The following is a 24,289-nucleotide window of genomic DNA, read 5'->3' as shown; positions in this document are numbered from 1 at the left end:
TTTTTTTTTTTTTTGAGATGGTGTCTCACTCTGTTGCCCAGGCTAGAGTGCAGGGGTGCAATCTCAACCCACTGCAACCTCCACCTCCCGGGTTCAAGTGATTCTCCTGCCTCAGCCTCCCGAGTAGCTGGGACTGCAGGTGCTCACCACCCTGCCCAGCTAATTTTTGTATTTTTAGAAGAGATGGGGTTTCACCATTTTGGCCAGGCTGGTCTTGAACTCCTGACCCTGTGATCCACCCACCTTGGCCTCCCAAAGTGCTGGAATTAAAGGCGGGAGCCACCATGCCTGGCATATGATTCTATTTCTATGAAATGTTCAGAATATGCAAATCTACAGAGACAGACAGCAGATTAATAGTTGCCTAGAGCTGGGAAGACTGGACATAAAATGGGGATTGACTGCTGATGAGTGGGAGGTTTCTCTCTAGGGTGATGAAGTCTAGAAGTAAATATTGGTAATGGTTACTAAACTCTGGGAATATGTTAAAAACCATTGTACAATTTAAATGGGTGAATTGTATGGTCACAGTAATACTATTTTTGAGAAAAGAAAATAGAAATATAGCTAGTAATGTAACTAGAAATACAACTAGTATAAAAAAAATTTCAACCTCACTGGTAATCCAAAAAATGTAAACTAAACTTGCAAGGTACCATTTTCATCTAGCAATTTCAGCAAAATAACTTCTGTCAAGATTACAAAGAAACCACTACTCTCCTGTATGGCTATAGGAGGAAGCAGCAGAGTCAGAGCAAGGTGACTCACGCCTGTAATCCCAGCACTTTGGGAGGATGAGGCAGGTAAATCGCCTAAGGTCAGGAGTTTGAGATCAGCCTGGCCAACATGGTGAAACCTCATCTCTACCAAAAATATAAAAATTAATTGGGTGTGGTGGTGGGCGCCTGTTAATACGAGCTACGCAGGAGGCTGAGGCAGGAGAATTGCTTGAATCTGGGAGGTAGAGGTTGCAGTGAGCCAAGATCCCACCATTGCACTCCAGCATGGGCAACAAGAGTGAAACTACAGCTCAGAAAAAAAAAAAAAAAAAAAAAAAAGGAGAAGTTAGTAGAACTTGTAGAAAGCAACTGGGCACAATACATAGTAATAAGAATGGTAAAATATCTTCACTTCTGAGAATTTGCCCTTAGAAAATAACGTAAAGCAAGAGAAAAAAGCAGCCTGAAGGAAGTTGGCATGGAAGCATTATTCACAACAGCTTATACACAACAGGCTCATCGTACAGCAGAGGCAACCGACGTGAGACCAGCCTGGGCAACACAGAGAGACCTCGTCTCTACAAAAATAAAAAAATGAGCCAGGCATGGTGGTGGGTGCCTGTGGTCCCAACTACTTGGGAGGCAGAGGATCACTTGGGCTTGCGAGATTGAAGCTGCAGTGAACCAAGATCGCACCACTGCACTCCAGCCTGGGCAACGGAGCGAAACCCTACCTCAGAAAAAAAAAAAAAGAAAGAAAAACAGAAAGGAAATACACAAAAATTAAAATAAGCAACCGCTCTTGCCTGGTATCCAGACTCTCCCAGCACAGTTTTCACTGTTTCCTGCTCCAGGTTCCCAGATGAAGGGCTCGAAGTCAGAGGTGCCTAGAGCAGAAGCACCTGCCTAGCTCGTCAGTTTCTGGACATGTCTTTAAGGAAATATTACATCAGGCTGTGAACTGTCCCTGCTGCTTCAGCCTGAGTGAAAAGGTAGGCCTGAACAGGAAGGAAAGGAGGAATCGGCCTTTTCTTTACTGTCTCACATTTCAAAGTAAGAAGTACAATCACCTGGCCCTCTAGAGCCACGCCCTGCCTTTCTCAGCAGCAGCGCTGAGTGCTCTTCCTAGGACACCTGGTTCGAGTTCAGGATTCGCAGTAACCTGCGTCTAATCCAGGTCGGAATCCAACACCTCAGCAACATCACTGCAGGTGTCTGGGTCAGGAGAACATATCCACTTGAGGCATGGCCAGGCTGCAACAGCTCCTTCATGAACACAGGAATTCTAGGTGGGGCGCTGTAATTCCAGGTGGGGGCCTGGTGTTTCTTCTAGAAACTTTAGCACCAAAACAGCCAATAAAACATTACGGGTACCCCATAACTTCACGCTAACTTCTTTTCTAAAATAGGGTGTAGAGAAATGAACTGTCAGCAGAAGGTAAAGTTCCACCCTGGCTCTCCTCCTGCTCAAGAGAGCCATAACCAGCTGGTTGGCTGATGTGTGCAAAGGACAGAGACAGGATGGTTGGTTTCATCTGCCAACAGCAGGGCTCATATTATGATGTCCAAGGGTGAAGTCATCTTTATTCCCATCACTGCGCGTCTAGAAGCTCCTTTCGGGGTAGATAACTTTATTTACTGCTGGCATAATGCCATCATCTGAAGACAAACTAGTCAAGGTCAGCCTTTGTCATTTCTATCTGCTCTAATGTAATTTATTTGATTAAATTATTTTATGTGCTCAATTTTAGAGGTAATATATCTGTTATTCTCCTTCAGAAAATAAACTATCACAGACTATTTGTAGGTGTCCCTGTGACTCTGCTATAACAAGGACAATATTAAACAAATATTTGATGCACGCAGCATTCATTTATTCACATTTTCTTGGCCCTGCCTCTGCGTCTCTAACTAGAGGAACTAGTTAGAAAACTAGAGCTTTCTAACACCTAGAAAGCTCCTAGGTACTGCCTGACACGTGCTAGTGCTCAGCAAGGGCCAGCTCTCTCGCCCCCAGAAATCAGACAAGTCAGGCAGAATGAGCCCCGCCCTGGAGCACACAGAAACAAACGGACCAAGGTCAAGCGACCAGGAGTGAACAGAGAAGTCCAGACACAGGGACTCCAAGCAAAACGTTGTTCCACTGGCTTCAGCACAAGAAAGGGAAAAGCCAATTCTCCTGAAAAAATTACCGCATAAACATTCCCCTCAAATTCTTTAACTTTTTTTTTGAGACAAACTCTCACTCTGTTGCCCAGGCTGGAGTGCAGTCATACAATCTCGGCTCACTGCAACCTCTGCCTCCCGGGTTCAAGCAATTCTCCTGCCTCAGCCTCCCGAGTAGCTGGGATTACAGGCTCCCGCCACCAAACACAGCTAATTTTTGTATTTTCAGTGGAGATGGGGTTTCACCATGTTGGCCAGGCTGGTCCCAAACTCCTGACCTCAGGAAATCTGCCCTCTCGGCCACCCAAATTGCTGGGATTACAGGTATGAACCACCACATCCATCCTCTTCAACATTTTTAACAAAACAGCATGTTTGTAATATTCTCGATTTTAACCTAAATATCTAAAATCGTCCAAGGTTAGGAAAGACTCCACAGCCGGGTGAGAGAGGAACGGATAAGGGTAAGCGAGCTGACACTGACTGCGTGCTGACAGTGTGCCGGGAAGCACATGAGTTAACCCGCCTCCCCTCACAGCAGCCTCATGGCAACTAGGACTTCGGCTTTACAGACGAGGGTCCTGAGGCACAGAGAGGCTGAGCAACCCCCCCAAAGTCCCACAGCTAATGGGGGCAAGGCTGGGGTCCCAACACTGGCAGTCACTTCCCCACAGTGCTCTGTGGCCTCCCACAGCTCTGTCAGCTGCGTGGGGGAAGCCAGGTCAGCCCTCGTTCAGAGGTGTCACCGCCCTTTAAGAAACCAACAACTCAGAACATCCCAGAACATCACTGGACACCACCCCCGCCCAGCCACCACCAGATAAACCAGAGAACGGCGCTCCCTCAGAAGCACGATTATGAAAAGTCACCGGTCACAACACTCCCAACTGTCTCCAAAAATCCTCCCCAAATTTTACTTGTGCTAGTGAATAAAGTTAAAATGCCCAAAGGCCCCAGCAAACAGGAGTTTCTTCACTACAGAATGGCAGGGAAGCAAGGGGAACCCCAGAGAGGCTGCCTCTGCCCAGCAGAGCAAACAGGAACAGCCTGTGGGGTTTCCTACCTGGCAGGGCTGCTCCCAAACAAAGCCCTATTTGCCTTGGCTTACTCACAACTTTTAACAGATGCCATCCCCCTTTCTGTTTTCAACTCAACATAATTCTTATTGAGTTCAAAATTAAGTCAATTAAGTTCAAAATTCAAAAAAAGAAAAAGGCCAATCAGTATCTCTTGCATAGCACACAATGATCCTGCCACATAAAAACCGCCAACTTCCACCATGCCCATTGGTCACTTAAGGAAGGTTATTCTCCCCCTAGCCTTCTGCTCAATCAACAATTTCTTGAGTACCTACTACAGTCAAAACAGATGTTGGATTCATTCAATCTCTCTCATTGCTAATATCTCAGCTTGCTGAAATCTGGGGAGATCCAAACTGGTTTCCCATAAAGGAAAACTCATGCTGAACAATCACAGCCAGAAATTTGAAGATCGTCTACATAAACTGAGATTTAACCTTAGGCTAAAGAAGCTGCTTCCCCAATGCCACCAAAAGCTAAAGCTTACTTGGTCAAATAAAACACACTTACTGACTTTTTTTTTTTTTAAAGTGCAGTGGTGCAATCATAGCGCACTGCAGCCTCAAACGTCTGGGCTCAAGCAATCCTCCCACCTCAGCCTCCCAAGTAGCTGGGACTACAGACACATACCGCCATGTCTAGCTAATTTATTTCTCTTTCTTTTTTCTTTCTTCCTTTCTCTTTCATTTCTTTCTTTCCTTTCTTGCCTTCCTCTTTCTCTTTTTTCTTTTTATTTTCTTCCTTCCTTCTTTCTCTCTCCTTCCCATCCTTCCTCCTTTCTTTCTTTTTCTCTCTCTCTTTCTCTTTTGTAGAGACAAGGTCTCACTATGTTGACCAGACTAGTCTTAACCTTCTGGCCTCAAGTGATCCTCCTGCCTCGGCCTCTCAAAGTGCCAGGATTACAGTCATGAGCCATCACACCCAGCCTTATTGAGCACGTTCTCTAAGTAAGGGTGTGGGGAAATGACATGGTTTTTATTTGTTTGCAGCAGCCTGGGAGAATGAAGTGAGCCAGCACTGAACTAGGTGTCATGTGAGCTGAGTTCTAAAACTAGGTTTGGCCTAACTTTCTGTGTGTGCCTGGGCTCTCCCTTTCTGGACCTCAAGTTTCTTGTCAAAAATCTAACATCTTATGATCACCATTTCCCCAAAATCAAAGAAAAGGCTTTCTTTTAAATCCTACGACATACAAGAAGTCTCCCTGACGGTCCTGCTGAAGAATCCAGCACTGAATGGAGAGCTGTGGGTGAACACGGAGGAAGTGTATTCAGATCTACCAATTCCTACATCACTACAGACACATGTAACAGATAAGCCTCCTTTCTCCCACCTGGGAGAAGACAGCTCCAAAGTGACAGGACTGGAAGACAGTGGAGAGTAAGCAGCAAGATAAGGGCCCTAAGTGGCCAGGGCTGTGTGGTCAGCAGGAACAACTCAGCTGAGATAAGCAGACTTCTCCACTTCCAAGCACAGACCATCAAGGAGGCAAACACTGGAAATAATGGGGATTTTAAAAGCAGCCTGCATGATCATCCCTTTAAAGATCATATCATAAATTCTGAACAACAACAACAAAATTCTCTTCTCATAGCAACCTTCTGATAGAACATAATTTTGGCAAGACAGACATGTATCTTCCTGAATTCCCAGCTATCTTAAACCATGGCTTATAATCCATGCTGGTTGAGACCAGGTCAAATGTTATTCCCATCACTCTCTCCACTTCTTCTGCTATGGTTCTCCCTCTAACCTCCCTGCCTCCTAAAATGGCAATTCTGATGCACATCATATGCAACAACACACTGCACTGTGATTTATGAAAAAAAGTTACTTCCTGTCTGTTCATTTAGAAAGTAACAAAAGCTAGGGAGACTTTGGCAGTCCCTCTCTAGCCTAATCCTTATAAACACAAGGAGCCCAGAAAATTGATAGAAAACAAGATCTCCAATCAGTTTCAAAGTCTCACAGGATTTCTAATCATTTCAAACACTCTTGTAGGGTACATCTCTGGGTCTGAAGGGGTCAATTGCAGTGTCCTTGTGAGGACTGCCAGCAGCAGCAACTGCTAGGAGCTATTGTTATTAATAAAAATAAGTGACATTTACCAAGAATCCAATATGTTCCCGAATCTGGGCTAAGTGCCTTTATTCACAAGACCTTATGTAATCCTCACAAAAGCTTTCATGAAGTAGGAACTGATTATGTTCTCTTTATGGATGGAAAAATCGAGGCTGAGAGGTGAAGAAACTTAGTAAAGAGCAGAACCCAAAGATGAGAATCTGAAACAGGCAAGTTGCCTCCACCTCCCTGGCCCCATCCAGCCTCCAGCCTCCAGCCTCCAACCTCCTCTGCCTGAGGCTGTGACTCGTTCTCTGCTAGAGGGCCTCTTAGCAGCTGCTCGTTTCCATCACTCACACCACAGGCAAACCACTGACAGCTGACAGCAGACCACCCCTGATGGTCTCTGGGGATATCCAACATGCTCAGGTCGGTCCATGTCCCCAGCAGACCTTTGCCACATCTGCCAAGGTAAAGCCTCCCAAACCCTAGAAGAACAGATCTTGGCACAGAGTCCACACAAGTACAAATGACACTCAACCCATTTTATTAGGAAAACAGGAGTGGCTGGCCAGCTTCAGGGTGCTGCGGGTATGAACAGACGCACAGTGTCATTTCTGCTCAGAGGATGCTAATCTTTCTTTCTATCTTTCTTTCTCTTTCTTTCTTATGATTATTTTTTTTTTTTTTTTGTCATTTGGCTCATTCCTTGGCTCTTTTGCCCAGGCTAGAGTGAAGTGGCACAACCTCAGCTCACTGCAACCTCCACCTCCCAGGTTCAAATGATTCTCCTGCCTCAGCCTCAGTAGCTGAGATTTTAGGCATGCACCACTATGCCCAGCTAATTTTTATATTTTAAGTAGAGATGGGGTTTCACCATGTTGGCCAGGCTGGTCTTGAACTCCTGACCTCAGACGATCCACCTGCCTCCGCCTCCCAAAGTGCTAGGATTACCGGTGTGAGCCACTGCACCTGGCCAACGATCTATTTTTCATAAGGTACCATAGTCACTACCATCCTCTCCTTAGCTTTAAGTAATAGAAGTAAAGCTTTGCACACAGAGGCAGACAAGCTGAAAGCTTCCTAGAGATTGATTACAGATGTCCACCATCTGATTTGGGGGAAAAAGTTATGAGGAACAAACACATGGTCCTCACTTACCCTTTCTATCTCTTGGAGATACAGGAGTGCGATGTCCCCTGCTTTCTCATAACAGGTGATGACATCCTGTTCCCGGTCCACATGGAGATTACTGGTAGAAGAAGAAATAGGCAGCTTCTCCAAACAAAGTCCTTAAAGAAAAAATCACACACACAAAAGCTGAGTGAGTTGTTTTTCAGAAGTCTTCATTTTTAAATATTGCTCCAGAAGATGGTCCTAGAATATCATGTTGTTTGCAAACAGTTTACTTCCTCCTTTCCAATCTGGATGCCTTTTATTTCTATTGATTGCCTTGTTGCACTGGCAGGGATCTCCAGCACTATGCTGAATGGAAGTGGTGAGAGCAAGCCCCATTGTGGTGGCACACACCTGTGATCCCAGCTACTTGGGAGGCTGAGGCAGGATGATCGCTTGAGCCCAGGAGTTCAAGGCTACAGTGAGCCATGATCACACCACTGCACTCCAGCCTGGGCAACAGAGAGAGACTCTGTCTCCAAAAAAAAAAAAAAAAAGAAGTGGTAGAATAAATATCCTGATCCTATTCCTGATCTGAGGGAGAAAGCATTTAGTCAGAAAGCATTACGTTTGACATTATAAGTTTTTCTTAGATGCCCTTTACCAAGTTGAGGAAGGTTCCTTCTACTCCAATTTTGCTGAGAGTTTCTATCAAGAATCAATGTTGGATTTGCTCAAATCCTTTCTCCATGTTCATTGAGATAATCATATAGCTTTTTCACTGGTAGTTTTTAAATGTGGTAAGTTACATAGACTGATCTTCAAATGTTAAACCAACCTTCCTTTCCTGGCAAAAACACCACTTGGCCAGATGAATTATCCTTTTTTATATTTTTGGATTTGATTTGTTAAAATTTGGCTTCAAAATTTTTTTTTGGAGACAAAGTCTCGCCCAGGCTGGAGCACAGAAGCGCGAACTCAGCTCACTGCAACCTCTGCCTCCTGAGTTCAAGCAATACTCCTGTCTCAGCCTCCCAAGTAGCTGTGACTACAGGCACGTGCTACCACACCCAGCCAACTTTTTTTTGTATTTTTAGTAGAGATAGGGTTTCATCATGTTGGGCAGGCTGGTTTCAAACTCCTGACCTCAGGTGATCCACCCGACTCAGTGTCCCAAAGTGCTGGGATTACAGGCATGAGCCACCACGCCCAGCCTCAAATTTTGTCATATTATGTTTCTAAGAAGTATTTGCCTGAAGTTTCCTTGAAATGCCTCCATACCTGGTTTTGATATCAGGTAAATACTAACCTCATAAAATTACTTGAGAAATACTCCCTCTCCTTCAATTTTCTGAGAGTGTTGGTGTAGAATTGATATTATTTTGTCCTTAAATGTTTGATAGAATTCACCAGTAAAGCCATCTGGACCTGGAGTTTTCTTTGTGAGCCGCTTTTAATTTTTTTTTTTTTTTTGGGACGGAGTTTCGCTCTTCTTACCCAGGCTGGAGTGCAGTGGCGCGATCTCGGCTCACCGCAACCTCCGCCTCCTGGGTTCAGGCAATTCTCCTGCCTCAGCCTCCTGAGTAGCTGGGATTACAGGCACACGCCACCATGCCCAGCTCATTTTTTGTATTTTTAGTAGAGACAGGGTTTCACCGTGTTGACCAGGGTGGTCTCGATCTTTTGACCTTGTGATCCACCCGCCTCGGCCTCCCAAAGTGCTGGGATTACAGGCTTGAGCCACCGCACCCGGCCGCTTTTTAGTTAAAAATTCTATTTCTTTGATATAGGGTCATTCAGACTATCTCTTTCTTCTTGAGTGAGCTTTAGTAGTTTATATCTTCCAAATAGTTTGTCCATGTCTTTTGAGTTTTCAGATATATTGGTATAGAACTGTTCATAATTTTCCATAGTCCTTTGGTACCTGTAGAATCTCTAGCAGATGGCACCTCTCTCATTCCTAATATTGGCAATTTCTGTCTTTTCTTCCTGATATCAGAGGTTTACTAATTTTACTGAAATTCTCAATTAAGATTTCTCAATGACACTGACTTTGGTTTCACTGATTTTTCTCTATCGTTCTTCTGTTTTGTTTAATTTATTTCCATTCTGATCTTTATTATGTCCTTTCTTCTGAATACACTGGGTTTTATTTGCACTTCCTATTCTAATTTCTGGAGGTGGAAATTATTAATTTTGGACCTTTTTCTTTCCTAATATAGGTATTTAGATGTTAGAAATTTCTCCCTAAGGACTGCTTTAGCAGCATCCTACAAATTTTGATATGCTGTTTTTTTTTAATTTTCATTCAGTTCGTAATATTTTCTAATTTAACTTTTGATTTATTCTTTAGAAGTGTGTTATTTAGTTTCCAAATATTTGGGAGTTTTCCAAAGATCTTTCTGTTACTGATTTCTAAATTAATTCCATCATGATCTGTGCAGTAAAGGGCTGACTTAGGGCCTTGAGATGTTCAAATATGTACATTCCAGAGGAAGAACTGGCCCTTACCAGTTTCTGGGAGATAAACTCTGAGCCCTTGGAATATCCTACCTGTCTTTGTTTATTTGAGGCCTTGGGCCATACCAGGTAGTTTATGCTAACAATGTTATTTATGTCAGAGGACTAGGGCCATGCTCTATCAGCCTGATCTCTGGAGGGGCTGGAGAATGACTAAGGTCAGTAACATGGGTGCTCCATGCCTATGTGACTGGCCCCTAATAAAATCCCTGGGCACCGAGGTAGCTCAAGTGATCTTCCTTGATTGGCAATATTTCAAAAGTGCTGTCACACTCCATTGCTGGGAGAATTAAGCACTGTCTATGGGACTCCACTGGGAGAAGAAAACCGGAAGCTTGAGCCTGGTCTCTCCTGAATTCTGCCCTATGTGTCTTTTTGCTTTCACTGGTTTTAATCTGTATCCATTTGCTATAATAAACCGTAACCACGAGTTTAGCAGCTCTTCTGAGCTATGGGAGTCTTTCCAGCACATCAATGCCTGACAGCAGTCTTGAGGACCTCTGACACAGTTCAGAGAACAGAGAACATACTTGAAGTCTCCTAATTTTGTTAAAACTTTCTTTCTGACCCAGCATATGGTCAATCTTGATAAATGGTACATTTGAAAAGAATGTGATTCTGCTGTTGTTGGTGGAATGTCATATCAATGTCGATTAGGTCAAGCTGGTATATTGTGTTGTCCCAAGGCATCTCTGTCCTCACCAGTCATCTGTCTACTTGCTTTATCATTTATTGAAACATGGATATAAATCCCCAAGTGTAACTGTGCGTTTGCCTCTTTCTTCTTGAAGTTCTATCAGTTTTTGTTTCATGTATTTTAGAGCTCTGTTATTAAGATCATAAACTTTCGGAATTATTATATTCTTTTCATGGATTGACATCTTTGCTCTAAAACCTGCTTTGTCTGATGTTAATATAGATACTACAGCCTTCATTTGATTAGTGTCAGCATGCTAAATTTTTTCATCCCTTTACTTTTAATCTATTGTGTCTTGGTATTTAAAGTGCATTTCTTATAGACAGTAGAATTGAGTTTTGCTTATTTTCCAATCTGACAACAGCTACCTTTTAAATAGGGTGTTTAAATCATTTATACTTAGTGTAATTTTTTAAACGGACAGGTTAAATCTACCGGGTTGCTATTTGTTTTGTATTTGTCCCATCTGTTCTTTTTTCCTCTTTTTCTATCTATTTGAGTATCTTTAAATTTTATTTTATTTATTGGCCTATTCACTAAAATTGTTATTTTCCACATCAGTGATTACTTCAGGGTTTAACTTGGCATAGTCTACTTTATTTTGTTTTGTTAGTTTGAGATGGAGTCTCACTCTGTTGCCCAGGCTGGAGTGCAGTGGTGCGATCTTGGCTCACTAAAACCTCTGCCTCCTGGGTTCAAGTGATTCTCATACCTCAGCCTCCCATAGCTGAAACTACAGGCATGCACCACCTCGCCTGGCTAATTTTTTTTTTTTGAATTTTTAGTAGAGACAGGGTTTCACCACGTTGGCCAGGCTGGCCTCGAACTCCTGACCTCAAGTGATCCACACACATCAGTCCCCCAAAGTGCTGGGATTACAGGCTTGAGCCACCATGCCTGGCCCCTACTTTGAATGATATGATACTACTTCACATATAATGTAAGACTTTTGCATACTGAATTTCTCCCCTCCCAGCCTTTATTAGCTTATGTACATTTTACTTTTACACAGGTTAAAAACCTCACCCTGGCCGGGCACAGTGGCTCACACCTGTAATCCCTTTGGGAGGCTGAGGCGGGCGGATCATCTGAGGTCAGGAATTCGAGACCATCCTGGCCAACATAGTGAAACCCCATCTCTACTAAAAATACAAAAATTCGCTGGGCATGGTGGCGCGTGTCTGTAGTCTCATCTACTTAGGAGGTTGAGACAGGAGAACTGCTTGAACCCAGGAGGCGGAGGCTGCAGTGAGCCGAGATCATACCACTGCACTCCAGCCTAGCAACAAAGCAAGACTCCGTAAAAAAAAAAAAAAAAAACCCAACTCACCCTATGTGTATTATTTTTGTTTAGTCAATTATTTTTTGAAAACACTTAGATCATAAGGAAAAACTCTTGTACATTCACCAAATTATGATTTCCAGCTCTCTGTTCTTTTGTGTAAATTCATATATCCTTCTGGTATCAACATTTCTTGTGGTGTAGTTCTGCTCTTACTGGTTTCTTTCAGCTACTTATCTGCCTGGAAAATGCTAATTTAGCTCTAATTTTAGAGAGCGATTTCCATGGAGTATGGAATTCAGGGTTGACAGTTTGCTTTTTTACCCCTCCATTACTCTCAAAAGTCTTGCTCCACTATATTCTCACTTGCATGGTTTCTGACAATAATTCTGCTACCGCCCTTATTTTTGTTCATTTATATGCAATATGTCTTTTTCACTGGCTGCTTTTAAGATTTTATCCTTACCCTTGGTTGTGAGCAATTTAGATTATGAAGTGGGGGCTTTGTTGAACTTCCCGGAACTAAGGGTTACAGTTTTCATAAAATTTGAAAAACATCCAGCCATTGTTTCTTAATGTTTATGTCATCCTCCTCCTTCCTTAGGGAACTTTATGCATATATTAGGCCATGTGAAGTTGTCCTAGAGATCACTTATGGTCTTTCCACTTAAAAATTAGTAATAATTTTTCTTTCTTTCATTTTGGGTAATTTCTATTGCTATGTCTTCAACTTCATTAATCTTTTCTTTTGCAATGTCTAATCTGCCATTAATCACATCCAGTGTACTTTTCATATCAGACATGGTAGTTTTCATCTCTAGAAATTTGATGTAGGTCTATTTGTATCATCCACGTCTCTACTGAACTTTCTGAAATAAGGAATACAGTTCTAATAACTTTGCATAGGTGCTCAATATTCATTCTCTTTCCATTTAGCACCAATGTTGTTTATGCAATTGAAAATAATCAATAAGTAGCCTTTCTCTTGTGTGAACTGTTATAACCTCTTGACATTTTCATTGGAAGAGAATATCAATAAAATGAACAAATTCACCATTTGCCAGAATAGCTCCAGAGCTACTCAAAAGCAAATTGCAGATTTGGAAGTGTTACCTTTCCAAATATGCTTTAAGTGCTCACTTGTGCAAAATTAAAACCACCAAAAACGACGAAAAGAGGTAGACTCTTTCATAGTCTGCCTTTTGCTTATATGAAAAGCAAGAATATTGTGCAAGTTGTTAACAGGGATTTAATATTTAAAAAACTAATTCCCCAGAGTATGTCAAAGGGTCAGGAAAAATTGGGTATACTTTTAGGAAATTTGTACTGCTTCAGGCTGGACTCTGATCACTAATGCTCATGAAAATGACCAAGGCCCTCAGAGATCTGCCAAGCCCCATGAATCAAACTCACGCCAAATCCAGTTCAACATATTTTTTCTATCATCTATACTTTATTGTGTTCTAAAATACTTGAAAACCAATCATCTAGGGCAGCAATCCATAGTCACGCATGGTCAGTAAGAAGATTCAAACCAGCTACACAACTTAATCCTCCACAGTGAGGAGAAACTAGTGTTTCCTGTGGGTTCATGTTCCAATTAGGCAGGTATGTGGACACCCAAAGTCTGAGCTGGCAAATTGATTCCTAGCAACAAGTCCATTCTTGGGCAGGAGGCCCTTTAAGGTATTAAATTAATTAAGTATTGTTCCTTTCACTCTTCTAAATGCTATGGCATTTATTCCACTGGCCACATCTCCGAGCAGTGGCAGAGTCTTGATTTATCACAGTGAATTTGTGCCTATGCTGCTCAGTTCCAGAAGATTTAGTTCTCTGTCAGAAGCTGTTTACAGGCCCTCAGACTGGTCTATAAATTTTCAAGTGTCCAGGATCGTATCAACACTGTCTGAGAATCAGAGTCCTGAGGTCATGGACAAAATTGGTCCCCATTAAAATGTCAGATGATGTACTGTCAAGTTAGAAAGCTATCATCAACGTTTTTAGTTATTTTCCTTTTTCCAGAGACAGCATGGCAAAAATAAGTGAAAAGCAGACTTGATAAATAATGGTATGACAGCAATGCCTAGTAAACATCTCAATAAGATCTGTATCTCCAAAGTTAAAGCAATGTACAAAAAGGTTGGAAATTCAATACTTTCTCACCAACCACAGCCAGCTCTAAAGCATGGGTGCTAAAAGTGGCTGCCCAAATTGGGTGATTTAAAGAATGCTAAATCACCACACAACCCAAAATTTATCTCCCTGCCACACAGGAGAGTCCCCACAGAGAGACTCACTTCCGAAATGCCCTTTCTAAGAAGTGTAACACATTTTTCCTTATTTTTAAGAGATAAGGTTTTACTCTGTCACTCAGTCTGGAGTACAGCGGTATAACCACAGCTCACTGCAGTCTTGAACTCCTGGGCTCAAAGCAATCCTCCTGCCTTAGCCTCCTGAGTAGCTGGGACTACAGGTGCATGCCACCACATCTTGCCAATTTCTTTCTTTTTTTTTTGTAGAGACAGCGTCTCACCATGTTGTCCAAGCTGGTCTCAAATTCCTGGTCTCAAGGGATCCTCCTGCCTCAGCCTCCCAAAGAGTTGGGCTTATAAACATGAGCCACTGGCCCCAGCCTAGGTAACATATTTTAAATATATTAATGACAAAATTATAATTACACTTGCTTTCAAACCCCTTCCATGTGCATTTGCCTGTTTGGTCCTGTTCAACATGTGCTATTCTCCTCTCTATCTCATGGGAAAAGAACGAGAGTCTCAGAAAAGTTAAGTGACTTGCCCAAGGTCTATGCAGGAGTCAGAAATAGAAGCCCCTTATGAGGAAGCCCATTCACTGGGGCCAATGTTTCCTGCCCTGGGTAATGTCCTAGAGGGGCAACAAGGACTGCTGAGTGCACAGGGTGGAGTGTGAAAAGCAAAGGCACTCTATAGAGGCCAGGAAACCAGTGGGACATCACACTGGGAGGGGTGCTGGGCAGCTAGCTGAGAGGCAGGCTGAGGACCCTCTATACTTTTAAAAGCTCAAACATGCCCAGCCTCTGAACTGTTCTATTTAGGTGTAAACATACCAGACTTTCCACTCCTTGTTTCCTTCCACATCAAGATTAAGGGACAGTCGCAGTGGCTCATGCCTGTAATCCCAGCACTTTGGGAGGCCAAGGTGAGAGGACTGCTTGAGCCCAGGAGATGCCATCTCTACAAAAAATTTAATTTAAAAAAAGAAAGATTCAGGTTCAATACCTGACAGGGAGCTACACTCTCTCCCCAAGGCCTGTAGATTCTCTGGAAGATTGGCTGAGGATGTGGAGAGCTACACAGCTCATTGCCTGAAAATCCAGTAATCACTGAGGGGTTAGCACCTCAAATTCTTTCCAGTCTACCTAAATTTGAGATCCCTCAGCTAGCAGTCTTATCTGGGTATGCAAGACTTCAGTTTCAATTTTAATAAAGGTTGATTTATCAAAGCCTACTCAGCACCCAGCACTACGCCTGGGATATGACAGGCACTATTTCTACTTCCCACAGCCACCCTGAGAGGAAGGCGTTAACAGTACCTTACAGATAAGACTGAACCACAGCTAGTAAATGATAAAGCCAGGTTCCGACCCCTGGTCTGTCTTGACTACTAAGCGCTGCTCACAATCTCCTGTCTCACTGAGCTGCTGACAGCAGCCTATTCAGTGTCTGATAACAGCAATGACAATAAAAATGTGTTTCAAATTGAAAAGGCAAGAAATCAAAGACTGGAACTTTAGGGTGCTGGTTTTCTTCCCTACCGAGATCTGCATTAGCCTACGCAGTTCCCCAACTCACTGGGCTTCCTATTCCTTGCCCGTGACATGAAGGGTTGAACTACTGAGATACTGCCTTGAGCTGTACGACTCGAAGAGACTAACAGCCAAAACAAATATTTTGATTTTTTTGAATTGCATTGAAATGGACAGGAAGTTAACCTCTTACAAAGTTGTGTAATGTAAGAAAAGACTACTAAATATAATGACCTGAACTATGTACTACAGCTCCAGGCATTCCTTCCTCATTTATCTTAACCACATCTCTGGAAGCCAGGCCTGGGACAGGTACACCCTGATGCTTTGCTGTAACGTGACCCACAGGGGTGTTTAAAGCTGGGAGTACCAGAAAGCCTTTATTACGATAGCAAGTTTCTGATAAACCAGTCCCATGATGGAACTTCAAAGGCGATAAAACAATGTCCAAGGGTCTAATTTCCAAGGCTGAAAAGAAACTCAGGAAAAGAGATTCAAGATACACAAAGCCAAGCCCTGGCGAAGGCAGCCCCAGACTGCTGATCTTGTGTTCTCCCCTCTAGAAAGACTGGGCTCCCACATGTGTCAGAGAGACTCAGCTCAATAGGAGGACAAGGCCCTGTGCAGGGGTATACAAGGGAGGAGAAGATGCCAATGGAAACCATCAAATGCTGGGGGGAAGCAGAGGGGCAGGGACGCTGGCCCGGATATCCTGTGAGGTCCCTGTCAATCCAGAGCATCTGTGATTTCTGGAGGTCTTTTGGCTGGGAGCCACAATTGGGCTCTTCTGGGTACTTTCCTGAACTGCTGTTTTCCTACCAGAGTCAGCATATCCTTCTTAGGAGGTGTGCACACAGGTACACACACAAACAAACACACACACCCCTCATAAAAGAAAAGGATGCCAGCCTTGGATTAGACATTCCCTTGCTAGAGCAGATGGTCTTTCAATGTCCCTTCCGGCTCCACAGTTCTGTGAGCAAATGAAATGCTAGCTCAACCTGAAATGCTCACTAAATGAAAGGCTGCGACTTGAATGTATGCTCTTTTAGTTTCTATTTAGCAACCATATAATAGTAATAATGATAACATGTATTTGGTGCTAGTTACATTCCAGATACTGTACTCAGAGTTTGCAATAATTCATCTATAAACTCTATGAGAGAACCCTACATGAGAACCCTAAGAGGGGGGATTTACTATCATCTCCCCATCAGAGACAAGGAAATTAGGACTCTAATCTGTCAAGTAACTCACCCAAGAGTATACAACTGGTAAATGAGTGGCAGAGCTAAGATTCCAACCCAGACAGCCTAACCCCTGAGTTCTCATTCGCAGCCTCTACCTCACACTCTCATCTCTTTGATGTATCTGTCTTTATATGCAAAGCAGTATAAACAGTGGCTAAGACTGTGAGATCTGAAGCCAGGCTCCTTGCTTTCTAATCCACAGCTGACTTTATATGCAAAAATGCTAAGTGCTTAGAACAGTGCCTGCCACATAGCAGATACTCAGAGAATAGTAACTCTGATTATTACTATTAATTACCTCACTATTAGATTTAGGTAACAGTAGGCTGGAAAGTCTCCAAGTAGAAGAATTTTGTTTATTATATGACTTTTGTATATATTAAATAACAGATTGAGATATTATTCACATACCATAAATCCACCCATTAAAAGTGTACACTTCTATAGTTTCAGTATTTTTTTTTTTTTTTTTTTTTGAGACGGAGTTTCGCTCTTGTTACCCAGGCTGGAGTGCAATGGCGCGATCTCGGCTCACCGCAACCTCCGCCTCCTGGGTTCAGGCAATTCTCCTGCCTCAGCCTCCTGAGTAGCTGGGATTACAGGCATGCACCACCATGCCCAGCTAATTTTTTGTATTTTTAGTAGAGACGGGGTTTCACCGTGTTGACCAGGATGGTCTCTATCTCTTGACCTCGTGATCCACCCGCCTCGGCCTCCCAAAGTGCTGGGATTACAGGCTTGAGCCACCACGCCCGGCAGAGTTTCAGTATATTCACATAGTCGCTGCTAGCTAATTCCAGAACATTTTCATCACCCCCTGAAAAATCCCATCTCTATCAGCAGTTCTTCCCTTCTACCCTCCTCCCAGCCCCTGGGAACTGCTAATCTGCTTTCCATTTCTACGTATTTCCCTCCTCTGGATGGTTCATATAAATGGAATCATACTGTGTGTTGTGATCTTTTGTATGTGGCTTTTTTGACTTAGCATGATGTTTTCAACATTCATAGCTATTATAACAGATATCAGAACTTCATTTTGTTCAATTGAAGTGAAATTTACATAACACAAAATTAATCATTTTAAAATGATTAATTCAGTAAAAATGATTGATTCAGTAGCATTTAGCACCTTCACAATATTACACAACCATGACCTCTATCTAACTCAAAAACTTCATTCCTTTTTATTGCCAAATAATATTCCACTCAATGGATATACCATTGAATGGTTTTATTTATGCATTCATCAGTTGATGAGCAATTGGGTTGTCCCACTTTGGGGATATATGAAGAATGCTGCTATGAGCATTTATGTACTGGCTCTTGTGTGGGCACACATTTCCAATTCTCTTAGATATATATACCTAGGGACAGAATTAGACATGTGGTAACCTGTCTTGTTACATTATTTTTCATCTTTCTTCTAAAAATCACCTCTACTATGTAAACACTGAACTGCTGGGTCAAATATTAAGAGTGAAAATGCAGAGCTGGGCACAGTGGCTTATGCCTGTAATTCGAGTGCTTTGGGAGGCCAAGGCAGGAGGATTATTTGAGGCCAGGAGTTTGAGACCACCTGAGCAACATAGTGAGACCTCATCTCTAAAAAAAAAAATTTTTTTTTTAATTAGCTGGGCATGATGGTGCATGCATGTAGTCCCAGCTACTCCAGAGTCTGAGAGAGGAGGCTCACTTGAGCCCAGGGGTTCAAGATTATAGTGAGCCATGATCATGCCACTGTACTCCAGCGTAGGCCAAAGAGCAAGACCCTGAGAAAGAACAGAAAGAGGGGAGGGAAGGGGAGGGGAGGGGAGGGGAAAAGAAAGAACAGAAAGAGGGAGGGGAGGGGAGGGGAGGGGAACAGAAAGAACAGAAAGAGGGAGGGGAGGGGAGGGGAGGGGAAGAGAAGGAAAGAGAAAGAAGAAAGACAGAAAGAAAAGAAAAGAAAAGAAAAGAAAAGAAAGAAAGAAAAAGAAAGAGAAAGAAAGAAAGAAGGAAGGAAGGAAGGAAGGAAGGAAGGAAGGAAGGAAGGAAGGAAAAAAGAAAAGAAAAGGTCAAGTCTGGGATTCTGACAGACCTGGATTCAAACGCTTGCTTCTCCATTTAGCAGCTCTGTTATTTGCAGCAAGCTGCTTCACACCACAAAGCCTCTGTTCCTCAACAAATGAGCAAAACAGCACTTGTTTCAGCTGACTATTAGAAGGCTTGACCCAGTGTCTGGCATACAGTAAATACTCAATAAGTACTCTTATCAATATATGCCTTTCCTGGGACAATCATAATCCCCAGTTTTTTTGAGGAGTAGCTGAAAAAATGCAGAAAAGCATCAAGAAGGCAATAACAACCACCCATATTCCCACCATTCAAAATCACACACAGTTCACATTTTGGAACGGACCCACAACCTTGATAACACATACTGCCACGTAATTTTGGTCTTGGTTTTAGTTTCTTTCCTAAGACAGGACTCATCACACCAGTGATGAGTAAATGTAGCTTCTGGAGTCCCCAACTATAGCAAGGAGTAAGAGGGCCAGTGAACAGGAGTCCCACGCTTGCTCCATTCTACTAATCCTCACCAGGCACCAAAGGTGGGCAGTACTCTGGGCTAGGGGTGGCCTTCACAGAACAGGACTCTGCCCTTGAGAAATGTCACCTCTAGTGGAAGAGAAAGATGTTTTCTTTCCTTTTTTTTTAAGACAGAGTTTTCCTCTTGTCACCCAGGCTGGAGTGTAATGGTGTGATCTCAGCTCACTTCAACCTTCGCTTCCCAGGTTCAAGAGATTCTTCTGCCTCAGCACCCCGAGTAGCTGGGATTACAGGCACCTGCCATCACACCCAGCTAAATTTTGTATTTTTAGTAGAGACAGGGTTTCACCACATTGGCCAGGCTGGTCTCAAACTCCTGACCTCAGGTGATCCACCCGCCTCGGCCTCCCAAAGTGCTGGGATTACAGGCGTGAGCCACCGCGCCCAGTCGAGAAAGATGTTTTCAAAACAATGTTAAAAATGCAGTGACTGAGACAGACATGCTGTCACAGAAGAAATTAAGAACAAGCACCTCAGCCGACCTGAACTAATGCTCCAGCCCTCTGAGATTTCTCTGGGCTCTCTGAGTCTCTGCTTCCTTCCAAAAAGAGAACCAATGAGGAGCCGATTAACACAAGCAACATTAAATATGAATATGGGTCAGTGGCAATAAAAGGGTTCTTACTCTTCTTACACTATCTAAATATAAACAGGAAGCTTTAACCAGCAACCTGAGATGAGCAGCCACATGCAATACACCCATCTAGCCTCCCACCATGAGCAGAATCCAGAATGGGAAGACGCTGAAGAGATTCTGGAGTTAGAGATAAACAGCTAGCAGAAGGCTTACATAGTGGATCTCCATCAGGCCATGGTCCCACCGCCCTCCCACAACCCCTGCACCCACATACTGGGTTTCCCATGTAGCCAAAAGAAATCACTCTGGAAAGCTCCCCTAACCATCCCATTCCCTCCACTCATGGACTTTTCTATAAAACTACTTTTTTTACTGCACTTGAAGCGATAACAAAGTTTCCAGAAACGAAAAGCAGGCCTGACGTGGTGGCTCACACCTGTGCTCCCAGCACTTTGGGAGGACAGGTGGAAGGATCATTTGAGCCCAGGAGTTTGAGGCTGCAGGGAGCTGTAATGGCACCACTGCACTCCAGCCTGAGTGACAGAGCAGGACCCTGTCTCTAAAGAAAGAAAAGAAAAGCCTATTCTCAAGGAAAAAAGATGGAGCTCTACCTTCTCTCCTGTCCTCTCTTTGCAAATGAGGAGATTCAAGCTCAGAGATGATTTGCCCAAGGTCACATGGGAAAATCCTGATCCAGTGTGCTTACCACCACAGCAGGTCTACAGCAGTGGCCGCACAGCTCCGAACAGACTGGAGACTTTCTGCCAGGGTAAAAGCAGAAAATGTCCGTGGTCACTAGTCTGTCCTTCAGCTCTAGGATGACACCTAGAAGATCTTGGTCATTAGCAAATATCCAATTCATAAAGGCTGGGATTAGATCTCACTTTTAGACATGAATCTATCAAGAAACACTTCAGGAAAATCCTCCGTGGGCTTCTACAGTCCTTATTACCAGGGATTTTTGGTCCATGAAAAATAGGATGTACTTCAATTCCTGCTAAAGCAGGATCTTTTCTTTGTGTAAATACCCCATGCATTGAATGTTTAACGTATTAAATGCTGTCAGCTCCTATGAGAGTCGCTATATACGTGGTCCCAGAAAACAATAAAGGGGCACATAGGCGAAGGCTCAGCTGCTGCCTGGGAACAGCCAGGGCCTGTGTGAACGCCTCCCAGAGAGCTCGGCTTGGTGGCTCCCCAAGGAGGTTCTCTAATGTGAGGTTAATCAAGAGGGTTGGCAAGTTGCCTTTCTTCTCCATCCCTGAACCCGGGTTGAATCGTGGAATCAACCCGAGTTCAGGGGCTGCAAAAGGTCAGCCGGCCCTGGGGGGCCACTGTCCCGGAGGCCGCGGCGGGAACCGGTCCCGCCGTCCTGCGGCGACACCGGCACGGGATGCGGGTCAGCGGCTCCAGGATGGCGGGGCGGGGCGAGGGGCGGGGCGGGATGGGGCGAGCAGCGGGAGTGGAGGGGCGGGGCGAGAGCGCGAGGCGGGCAAGGCGGAAGAGGTGCGGGGGGAGGGGAGCGGTCCCAAAGCCGACCCGGCCGAGGACGCCCGTGACAGCTCTGCGCATGCGCGGCCCTGGAGCGCAACTCAGCTAGGACGCGGCTCACGCGACCCCTGGCGGCGGCTGCCGAGGCGCTGCGGGACGACCTTGGGCGGCAGTTAGCAGGGAGTCCTAGCTGATGCGGACCCGAGTTAGCTTTGAGAGGTCCCAAGACTCGTTCGCAGGCCGCTAAACGCAAACTAAGGCACCTCCCAGCACACCAGGATGGACGTGGCCTCCTTCAGTCCGGACTTGGCAGAATCTGCACCTGGGGGCCCCTCCCCAAAAGAGCTGCCAGCCCCAGTCCAGGAAGGAGGCACCCCACTCCCCTCTCAAATGGGGGCTCTATTCCTGTCTCTAGCTCTAGGGTTATTGTGGGGATAACGGGAGCTGAAGGACGAGTGCTTACGACAGTGTCTGGAAGGAATTATTTCAATGCTGTAACTATTACTAATAATTTATTGCTACAATTCCAGAACCTGGCACACAGTAGGCACTCAACAAACGTGCGTTCCTCTGTCTTGAGAGGCTGCGGTGGGCCCTGCAGGGCAGCTGCCTGTCTCTGCCTGGTTAGGGGTCAGGGCGCCGCAGGGAGGCCCGGCCAGGCCGGCCCCAGCTTCCTTCCTGCTCTTTGCCCCACTCCGACCCACTCCGGAGAGCCGTGCTCTGAGCCACACATGACTCTCCTTCTCTGCAGAACAATCTGTGCTCTGCGCCCGCCCCCGAGAGAGTTCTGAGCTTTCCAAATATGGATGCTTTTTGCATTCCCAAAGCATCACGAACATTTGGGAGAAGAAAATGAACACCAGACATGGTTTGAAAACGGTGGAAGCCAAGGGATGGGTGGTGACGGAGCAAGCACCGTCCCAGGAGTTTTAAAATATCGAATACAAGTCTGGCCTAGGTGATGTCTTACAACCTCGCTAGCTTTCTAGTAGTCCAGGCCCCAAGGAGATCCTAGAAGTAAGCAGCCAAACCAAACCCTAAGAATAAAAACTACAGCAGCCAGCATGCATTGCAGAGGAGAAAACTGCATTCAGGATGCCCAGAGAACCACTGGCTGTCAGAGGAAATGAGCAGTGGGAGGCAGCCCCTTGAGAGCCAAAGAGTTTGAAAGTCGACATACTGAGATGAACCAGCCCGTCGGTGAGTGCAGGCAGAAGAGGCATTAGACAGAAGATTACTTGTTTTTATATCAGGCCCAAATCAAAACCTATTTTCACCTGAAATGGAGAGGATCTCAGAATACACTGAGAAGGTTGCCCTTTTGCTTAGGCACCTTGTGTGTTACTTGGCTAGAGTTTATCTTCAGTAGTGAGCCCCTGGGTGCCAGGACAAATGTTGAATAATGGTCCTGTCACAGGCACTCCTCTGCAGCAGGCACTGTTGTCCCTGTGCAAATGCAGGAAGATAAAGCAGACAGCTCAGGCATGACACAGCAGCAACACCCAGCCCAGAATAAGCACTCACATATCTGCTGATTTAATGAATTAATTAATTATACAGTCTAGTTTGAGAGAGGCAAATGGCAGATGTGAAATAATTAAACAAAATCTGAATGCCAAATTAGATGGTACTAGCTATAAATAGAGGTGGAATCACAGGTTGGAGAGACTGGTGTGGACAGACGGGGCTGGAGAGGTCTGTATGCAACAACGGGTGTCACCAACGGTGCGCTCAGCACAGGGAAGAGGAGGTGACTCCCAGATGGATGGAGAAGATAAACAGAGGTGGAGGTGGCCTGGCACGGGTGAGGGCAAGTGGGCAAGGAGGCAGGCAGCCTGGAGCAGAGGATGGGTGGGACACAGCAGGACATGTGGCTGACCTGGCAACACTAGGACACATCCTCTGGAGTCTGGGTAAGTGCACACCATACCTAGACCTGCCAGGGTTAGCAGGAAGACTTGAACTCGAGATTCAAGCAAAAAGGGAGAAGATGACTCTTTTTTCGAGATTATTGCCTCTTGATTATCTCAATATGAGTTTCTCCCCGGTACGTTTCAACCTCACACTGGCTTGTCCTGACACTCAGGCCACTATTTACACTCTTCACCACAGTTTAACATCACCCTGAGAATGTAAATCTGGCACAAATGTCCAAATGCTTGTGTATTTCAGGCACTGTACACCCCAGGGGAAAGCTCTGTGTCATTGGCATCCCTCCACCCCTTCACTAGCCTATTCTGCTTATAGGTGGAGCTATCCTGTTACTTGCTGGGGCCTTGCAGGGCCCAACCTTTAGCCATGCCCTCCAAATGGGCTTTAGCCTCTCCTGGGTTTTAACCAAGTCTTGCACCTATACACAGACCTATTCCTGAATCCTGACCAACAAACCAAGAGCATGGAAACCCTTATGCTGAGCCCAGCCAAGAATTCCAGTGTTTCCCCCAGAATAGCACCCTCTTGTGGACAAAGAAATTTCACCATGTTCAACCAACCCAGTATCTTCCCTCTACCCTCCAACGAATATGGGCTCCTTCTCCTGAAATCGCCTTTACAAAAATAGTAACCATGAGAAAATTATGACAGTGGAAGAGATCTGATCTAACCAACCCCTATCTTGCCATCAATCCCCAAACTACGGTATTCCTGGGCTTAGGTCAAGCTAACTTTGGGAGATATTTAGTTTGCAGTTTAAATGATACTAGCACTTCCCCAAAACTCAACTGCCTCTGTAAAGATAATAAAAGACCACCAGGTGAGGAGGATGAGAGGAGCCTGAATTCTGCTAAGGTATAAGTGATTACCAGCCATTGTTCAGCCATTGCTCCAGAAGTCACAAGATTGCAACTTCCCCCATGACTCCTGCAGATAACATCACTATTGTAGAACCTAAGATTGGCCTTTTGAGGTGTCTCTATAGGTTTTTGCATTTCTGATGACCAGCAGCCCCACCGGATCCACCAC

The 24,289-nt window shown here is 44.5% G+C and overlaps 1 protein-coding gene across 9 annotated transcripts in view; it reads right to left on the bottom strand.

Moving 5' to 3' along the window:
• The window catches only part of TTC7B (tetratricopeptide repeat domain 7B), a 260,937-nt gene that overhangs the window by 184,564 nt on the left and 52,084 nt on the right, over positions 1–24,289 (bottom strand). For all 9 annotated transcript variants that reach the window (XM_032287652.1, XM_032287654.1, XM_032287646.1 and 6 more), the window contains exon 4: positions 7,184–7,314. In XM_032287652.1, the coding sequence (XP_032143543.1) occupies positions 7,184–7,314 (131 nt within the window). The remainder of the gene's footprint in view (positions 1–7,183; positions 7,315–24,289) is intronic.

This window comes from Sapajus apella, unplaced genomic scaffold, assembly GCF_009761245.1.
Source record: "Sapajus apella isolate SASKATOON/1434 unplaced genomic scaffold, GSC_monkey_1.0 scaffold20, whole genome shotgun sequence".
In the NCBI taxonomy this organism is placed as follows: domain Eukaryota; kingdom Metazoa; phylum Chordata; class Mammalia; order Primates; family Cebidae; genus Sapajus; species Sapajus apella.
This window is presented reverse-complemented; position numbering and strand designations above follow the sequence as displayed.